Source organism: Stegostoma tigrinum, chromosome 8 (assembly GCF_030684315.1).
Source record: "Stegostoma tigrinum isolate sSteTig4 chromosome 8, sSteTig4.hap1, whole genome shotgun sequence".
Classification (NCBI taxonomy): domain Eukaryota; kingdom Metazoa; phylum Chordata; class Chondrichthyes; order Orectolobiformes; family Stegostomatidae; genus Stegostoma; species Stegostoma tigrinum.
In genome coordinates, this window is record NC_081361.1 from 98,128,465 (window position 1) to 98,137,419 (window position 8,955).

The window sequence follows — 8,955 nt, forward strand, 5'->3', positions numbered from 1 at the left end:
ATACAGAATTGCTTCAAAATTAAATACTAAGTCTGAAGGTGAACAAATTAATTCACTATTGTGTTCAATGAATCGGATATCAAGTTACGATATCAAGTGTCAAAAATCACAAAAATATCAAAGGAAATGCAAACACTTTTGATGAGATTTGAAAAGGCTTTGATGATTACTTCAATTGAGAACAAATATAATTATTGAATGAATAAAATCTACAGAAGAGTTCAGGTTCAAAGAGAAACTGCAAACTATTTCATTGATGATCCTCACATACCAGTGAAAATCTGTAACTTTGGAGCTTTGAAATCAGAACTCATATGACATAGAATTGCTGTTGGAATTATTAAATAGTCTTTTCCAGATTTCTTACAGTCTAAAGATTTATCTTTGGAGAAAGCTATTCCAATTCTACTGGATGCAGAAAGTAGGAAGACTCTCAGACATATCCTGAGAAGAAAAGTATAGTCCTAACTCAAGAAAGCAACTGAATCTATATTCACTCTCTAAGGAGGCATGTGAAAAGCCAACACAGAGAGTAAGCCAAAAGATGTGAAGAACCAGTGACCAGACTGTGCAGAAACAAAGCCTCACAGGCACAGACAATGCCCAGTCATGTCAAAGCAATGCCACTTACGTACAGCTATAGGTCACTTCCATCACAAGGTTCCAAAATACTGAAGGGTAATGATACATGTAGAGAGGTCAATACAGTGGAACAATTTCTAATAGAAAAAGTACCCGTACTGTTTCAACTGAATCAACTTTTACAGAGCTTATTTACATCAGTGGGTAAATTCTTAATTATCACTATTCTTAATTCTTGATAATCCCCGTTTTATACATGGATGAGTATCACTCTCTTGTCAGGCCAGGTATTATGACTGAAGAACCTACAAAGCTAATACTGATGGACAAGTTGGAACAATTCCCAAGATAAAAAGTATGTTACAATTTAACATAAACAAAAAGAACTGCGGATGCTGTAAATCTGGAACAAAAACAGAAGTTGCTGGAGAAGCTCAGCAGGTATGCGCAGCATCTGTGAAGGTAAAAACAGAGTTAACGTTTCGGCTACTGGCGACCCTTCCTTACAACTGTTTTTTTGCCTTCACAGATGCTGCCAGACCTGCTGAGCTTTCCCAGCAACTTCTGTTTTTGTTACAATTTTAACACTGCAACACCAACAATATTTGGCAATTGAAAGTGTGTACAAGATTCATTTTCAATGAGCCTCACCTACCGGTCTCAATATCCCTGTGGTGGCAGAAGGAGTTTGACTGGGGAACTAAGGGAACAATTGGTTCAGAAGTAAGACATTGTTGGCCAACTGATCAGCAACAACATTTCATTGGGCTTCCTAGATTCATGGTGAAACCTGAAACCAAAAAAGAATCTAATGAGGTGATCTATGTTTGCAAAGGAGAATTATTCCAGGGGCTGAATGGCCTACTCCTCTTCCTACTTCTATGGTCCAAGTCTTTGTGTATATTTAGGGCTAACACAGATAGATTCTTGATCAGTTAGGGAGTTAAGGGTTATGGGAAAAGGGCAGGTAAGTGAGGTGAAGAATGTTGGATTAGTCACGTTCCGATTAAATGGCGGAGAAGACTTAAGGTGCTGGATGATCTACTCAGATTACTACTTAGAGCCTTAGAATCGTACAGCAGGGAAACAGGCCCTTCGGCCCAACTTGACCTTGCTGGCCAGGCATCCTAAACTGAACTAGTCCCATTTCCCTACACTTGGTCTACGTCCTTCTAAGCCTTTCCTATTCATGCATCTGTTCAAATGTTTTTTAAATGCTGTCATTGTACCGGCCTCGACTACTTCATCTGGCCATTCATTCCATATATTAAACATCCCCTACGTGAAAAATTTGCTTCTCAGGTCCCTTTTAAATATTTCCCCTTAACTCTGGTTTTGGACTCCCCCACCCTGGACTTTGGCTATTCACCCTATCCATGCACCTCATGATTTTATAAGCCTCTATAAGGTCACCCCTCAGCCTCCAACGCTACAATAGAAAAACATCCCAGCCTATATAGCCTGTCCAGTCCCGGTAAAATCCTGGTAATTTTTTTCTGTACCCTTTTTAGTTTAACAACATCCTTCCTTATTTCTTTGGCCTGCATTCCGTGGTTATCTCAACTACAGGAAGGAAGTCACAGATCTTACGGGATGGGTGGAAATGTTTTCCATCCTTCTGACCACTGAAGAGAATTCCAATTCAGAATGTCTGTCAAAGCAGAATGGCTCAATACTGATGATGGAGGTGGTTTGGAATGAGAAGCAACATGGCTGAGGATGTGAAAATGTCTCACGAACCTCTCTGAGGTCTAGGCCCGAAACGTCAGCTTTTGTGCTCCTGAGATGCTGCTTGGCCTGCTGTGTTCACCCAGCTCCACACTTTGTTATCTTGGATTCTCCAGCATCTGCAGTTCCCATTATCTCTGAACACTCTCGGAGACAATTGTCCGTGGATGGTGAATGAAGATTTCGAAACCAATCAACACCCAATTGAAGTAGATCACTGACATACTTAACTCGGATGTCTGAGGACGTTGAAAGTGTAGAGTTGTGAGGTAGAGGTGAATTGTAGATGACTGCATGCCAGCCAGACCAACATTCTCAGGGACACCCTCAAAAAGAAGACGCTGCCTGGCCCAGAAATCTAACAATGAAGGAGGCACTTGCTGCTGCTTCCCTGATGGACATTTCTGAGAATAAAGCTCCTTCACACAATGTTATGGCGCAATTACCTGAGTCAGCAGGGAGGTGTTCACCTGCAAAGGAAATTTCTGGAACTTCTGGAATTCCCTGCCTAAATCTCTCTGTTTGTCAACCTAACTCACCTGCTTTAGGATGTCAGAAGTTAGGATCTCCCTTATTTGGCTCAAAAACAAAGTTGCTGGAAAAACTCAGCAGGTCTGGAAGCATCTATGATGGAAAAAAACAGAGTTAACATTACAGGTCCAGTGACCCTTCCTCAAAACTGAAAGGTCACCGGAACCGAAATGTTAGGTCTGTTTTTTCCTTCACAGGTGCTGCCAGACCTGCTGAGCTTTTCCAGGAACTATGTTTTTGTTCCTGACTTACAGCATCCGCAGTTCTTTCGGTTGTTATCCCCTTTATTTGTTTCGATTTATCATTGTCACGTGTACCTGAGTACAACGAAAAGTGTTGTTTTGCAAACAGTACAGGCAGATCATAGCAGATAAGGACATACAGATTATAGAGGTTGTAGGAACTGCAGGTGCTGGATAATCTGAGACAACAAGGTGTGGAGCTGGATGAATGCAGCAGGCCAAGCAGCATCAGAGGAGCAGGAAAGCTGACATTTCGGGCCTAGACCCTTCAGAAAAATTATAGAGTGCTTAGACAGAGTGAGGCATACAAACTTACGGCTGCACAGGAGGTACATAAAATCAAGGTTAACATTGGATTTGAAATTATAGACGTCTGTTTCGCAGACTTATAACAGAAGGGAAGAAACTGTTCTTGAACCTGTTGGTGTGTGTATTTAAGCTTCTGCATCTTCTACCTGATGGAAGAGGTTGTGAGAGCATTATTGGGGTAGGTGACATCTTTTATGATAAATCTGCATTCTTTTAATTCTCCATATTTAACATTGCCAGAGTAGCAGGAAACCTCATCTAACTATGTTGGAGTATTAGCTAGCTTTGTACAAGTATAAACAAAAGATTTACCAGGTGCCACACTCTCCTGATGATGAGTGCAGTGTTTGGGAAGATAAGAAGCTTTTGCTTTTGGAAGGAATGAAAACCAATCTGGAGATGAGCAAGGGGACAGTGATCATCCTGGCACCATGAGTAGCTGCCCACGGATCATTGGCCGTGTGTGTTTAGATATGGCTGAAATGGACAACTATAAAACACCAAATGTCAACACAGATAAGTGGAGAGAGAGAAAGGAAGAGAGGGAGAGAGAGAGAGAAGATGCACAATCTGAGCACCATGAGCCACCTTCTGAAACAGAAACATAGAAACTATGAGCAGGAGGAGGCCATTCAGCCCTTTAAGCCTGCTCCATCATTCAACGTGATCATGGCTGATCATTCCCGGTTCCTACTTTGATCCCTTTAGCTCTAACTCCTTTTTGAAAATATTCAGTGTTTTGGCCTCAACCACTTTCTGCAGTAGAGAATTCCACAGGTTCTCCAGTCCCTGGGTGAAGACATTTCTTCTCATCTTAGTCTTCAATGGCCTGCCCTGTAATCCTTAGACTGTGACCTCTGGGAGAAAACCAGAATTTCTCCTATGTCAGCCCAACGGAAGAACAAGGGCTGATGCTACAAAAGACTGTAAGACATTAGGGACACACACTCCACCTTCCAAAGCCACCAGCTCTGCTTCTCCATTCAACGAAACGTCATTCAAATGGATAAAGTGATCTCCGTTATGGGTCATAGTTTCTTCCAGTGTTGAATTGAATTTCTTAACAGATTTAATAAATTTTATAGAAATTGCACATAATTGATTGGCTGCCCATATTAGGTAACTGCAATCATGAGCCCATCCCTCCCAATAAAATCAACAAAGACTCTCTTTAAAACCACCATTTTACTCAAGCATTGAGTCTTCTGACCTAATATCTCTTTAAGTGGCTAAATGTCATGCATTAGTAGGTGCAAAATACTGTAAGTATTGGAAATACGAAATAAAAACAGGGAGTGCTACAGAAACTCAACAGGTCTGGAGAGAGAAAGCAAAGTTAACAATTCAAGTCCAGTCACCCCAAGGGTCATTGAACCTGAAGCATTAATTCTGTTTCTCTCTCCACAGATGCTGCCAGACCTGCTGAGTTTCTCCAACACTCTCTGATTTTTAAACAAATTTTGTTTCAGTATCATACTTTGTTCTGCGGTGATGCTAAAGGTGCTATTGAAATGCACATTGTTGTCTTTGTAGCAGTGCACTATCTTCAGCTCTGAGCCAGTGGAGGATATAGTTTTCCCTGTGAGCTGACAGGCAAGGGGAGTAGTTTAACCACCATGCATTTTATTTACAGCTCTTTTGTTCCAGATTTTGTAGTTATAACCTGACAGACCTACCGCTGACAAGCTAACAGCAGGAAGCTCTCTCTTTGCAGGAAGGCAGCTTTTATACTCTAACCCACATGTCTACAACTGGTCTCTTCCTGGCACTTTCCTGCCTGAGCTTTCAGATCTGCAAATTGCTGCCAAGGGGGGCAGTGTGTCCAAGTCTCCATGGATACGCCGCACTGTGCTGACATCCTCAGCGGGAGTCCAGCTTCTGAGCTTTGCAAAATTCAAGCATTTTGAAGATGGTAAGAGCCCAAACTCCCTGTGTGAAGGGAACTGTCCCCATTCTCAACGGGGATTCAATCAGATAAGGATGTACAGTACTGGGAGTTTACTCAGCCCAGCATATCTGAGCTAGCACTTTGAAAGAGCTATCTGATTAGTCCCCCTCTCTCCAGCCCTTCAATTGTATTCCTTCAGATGTTTATTTTGTTCGTTCCTGGGCTGCGGACATCAATGGCTGGGCCAGCACTTACTTCCCATCCCCAGGTGCTCCTTGGGTAGGTGGGGGTGAGCTGCCTTCATGAACCGCTGCAGTCTGCATGAGTTGTAGGTTGACCTACAATTCCCGTAGGGAGGGAATTCCAAGATTTTGACCCAGTGACACTGAAGGAACCAATGGCGTGCAGCTGGGAGGCAGTAGGGTTTGTGGGCCTGGAGGGTGTTGTTAGAGGAATCTTAGTGAGCTGTTGCAGTGCATCTTGTAGATGGTACACACTGCTGCTACTGAGCGACAGTGGGCTTGATATTGAATTCTAGTGTTCTGATTATGCTTTGATTTTTCTCCTGAAATTTGCCTGCCACAGTTAATTCCCAAAGACTCAATTCTGTTCTCTCTTTATTCAGGATGTTATAGAATATCCTATCAGTGTCTATTATTGCAGAGTTTCTCTCTCTCTCTGTCTCTCTGTTCGGGATATTATAGAGGGTTGTTAACCCCACACATTGTGAATGGGGACATGGCAATATTTAATATGAAACTGAAAAGATTGACCTAATTTTGGACCCATGTTTCCATGTGCTTCAAACTGTGTGATTAAAATATGACAACAGGAAGTAATGGTGAGGGAGTAACAGCAGATGTTTGATTTTGAATATGCTCTTGCTGCATCTTTCACCATCGGTGCATGTCGTCAAAATTCTTCAGATATTTATGCAGCCTGGGTTGCACAGGACCTGAGGACAGATTTGTTGGCACAAACTTGGAACGGGACCAAGGAAGAGCTCCCTTCGAACTGCTCCCTCCCCAAACACATCTACAATGTCGCAAGGGTCAAACTGCCAGGGCCAGCCAGCTTCTACTCGGACAATGACCACTCCAAGTGGTGCGTCTCCCTGCGCTACCATGAGCAGTGGGTTTGTATCGGAGATCTCAATCGGTCAGTCGGCCAAATGTGGAGAAGTGGGGGGCTTCTCTGCACACAGCACCCAAATATTTACCAAGTTCTGCGGAGGTCAGTCTCCTGGTACAATAACTGCACAGACTCTCTGTAGTGGGACAAGAGGGCAGCTGGCACCAAGTTTTTAGTCATTGCTGTGACAGCATAGCCCTTAGACAACATGCCCCGCTTCTACCTTTCCTCTTAGTCTGGCAGATTAAATGAAGCAGCAACAGAGACTGTCGGTATACCTCCCTTCTCAACGCCATCATCTGTGTCAGTTGAAATCTAGTCCACCTTGCAAACCACAACGTGTCTCTTTCAAGAAATAATTTTTACAATTTGGATTCCTCCTTCCCTCCATCCAAACTGGAGTTTTCTGGGTTTACCTGTGGAACCTTTGTACAACAATATCAAACATCATAAATATTAAATGAGTCATTATTTCAGCCTGTCGAAGATACAAAACCTACAAAACATTCACTTTCTGAGAAAAAATCTTATTTTGATCTTATGTGGAAGATGTGATGCTGATATTTTCTCATCAAACTGCTCAGATATTCTGTCACACACTTCTGGGGCAGGTAGAGCTTGAAGGCGATCCTCCTAACTCAGAGGTAGAGACGCCACCACGTCACCACATGAGACTGGCTAAGTTAAATGTCATGTATTATTTTAGATATTGGTTTGTTAATCGGTTAATTCTAATTGCTTAATATGCCAATCATATTCTGCGTGGAGACGAAATAATGTGAACCACATGATTTGGTCTCTGATAGAGCCTTGTGGAACTTGTAAGATGCAGTAAGATGTGTTCCAATAAAACTGCTGCTTCACATACCTCTGCAGACACATGAAGCATTTTGTGTTAGACTGTAAGGCCATAAGATACAGGAGTAGAAATAGGCCATTCAGCCCATCGGGCCTGCTCTACCATTTGATCGTAGTTGATTTGTTTCTCAGCCCCATTCTTCTGCCTTCTCCCTGTGGCCCTTGATCTCCTTACTAAACAGGAACTTATTGACCCCTGTCTTAAATACACTCGAGGACATGACCTCCACAGCCTTTGGCAGCAGTGAATTCCACCAGATTCACCGCCAAGGGTGAGTGAGACAGATTTTCAGTCAGTAAGGGAATTAAGGAGCAGGGGGAAAAGACAGTTAAGAAGAGTTGAAGATTATCAGATCAGCCATGATCTCATTGAACAACAGAACTGATTGTCACCTAAGTCCTGTACAACTGCAGCAAAACTCAACTTACTCCTATACTCATAGAATCCCTACAGTGCGGAAGCTGGCCATTCAGCCCATCAAGTCCACACTGGCTCGCCAAAGAACATCCCACCCATTCACCCTACTCTATCCCCGTGACCATGTATTTCCCAATGGCTAATCCACTTAAGCAGCACATCCTGGTACACGCTGGGCAATTTAATTGACTATATAAACCTTGTCAACTACAGACAATAAACCAGGAACTGATTCTACAACCTACCCACTCAATACCAAACTCAGGTCTCTCACTCCTGCATTTCCTTTCTAGTAAACTACATATACAAAAAGTAAGTACTTTATCTCTTTTTCTCAATGCTCGCTCAGTCAGACTGCGAACCTAGTTCCTCAGCAGCCAAGGACAGTAGGGCTGCCGAGGCTGGAGTCGAGAGATAACACAGTGTGGAGCTGGATGAACACAGCAGGCCAAGCAGCATCAGAGGAGCAGGAAAACTGATGTTTCGGGTTGGGACCCTTCAGAAACATCAGCTTCCCTGCTCCTCTGATGCTGCCTGGCCTGCCATGTTCCTCCAGCTCCACACTGTGATATCTCCTCAGCAGCCTAACCTAGCCTATTTGTTGAGTTACAATTTTACCTCTATCCCTCGATTAATAAACATTTGTCTCTCACAGATTTAAATTTAACAATTAAATTAGCATCAGCTGCTGATTGCGGTAGAGCGTTCCAAATCTCTACAACTCTTTGCTTTCTAACATAAAAATTGAAAGAACTGCAGATGCTGTAAATCGAAAACAAAAAAACAAAAACTGCTGGAAAAGCATCTATGGAGAGAAATCAGAGTTAACATTTCGGGTCGGGTGACCTTTCCTCAAAACAGGTTATCTCTGATTTCTCTGCACAGAGGCTGTCAAACCGGCTGAGGTTTTCCAGCAATTTCTTTTTTGCTTGTTTAACATTTCTACTGAATGGTTTGGCTCTAATTATCAGACTATGCCCCCTGGTTCTACAATCTTCAACCAGTGGAAATAGCTAAGCTTTGTTTACTCTGCTCTTCCCTTTTAATGTCCTCTAAACCTCTGTTAGATCACCTCTTAATCTTCTAAATTCTAGACAATAACGGCCTGTGTAATCTCTCCTCATAATTTAACCCCTGAAGTCTAGGTATTATCTTTGTAAACTGTGTTGAATTCCTTCCAGGCCCAAAGCATTCATTTGAGTCCCTCTAAATCATTGAGCCATATTCTGAAATTGTTGTGGCCCAGCTTTCAGACCTGTTAATTTTTC

General features: G+C 42.6%; 1 protein-coding gene across 1 annotated transcript in view; it reads left to right on the forward strand.

Annotated features, from left to right (window-relative positions):
- The window catches only part of dnase2b (deoxyribonuclease II beta), a 64,303-nt gene extending 57,059 nt beyond the window's left edge, over positions 1-7,244 (forward strand). Inside the window, exons 7-8 of the mRNA XM_048538609.2 lie at positions 5,107-5,304; positions 6,207-7,244. Of these exons, the coding sequence (XP_048394566.2) occupies positions 5,107-5,304; positions 6,207-6,553 (545 nt within the window). The 3' untranslated portion in view covers positions 6,554-7,244. The remainder of the gene's footprint in view (positions 1-5,106; positions 5,305-6,206) is intronic.
- The last annotated feature ends 1,711 nt before the right edge of the window (positions 7,245-8,955 follow it).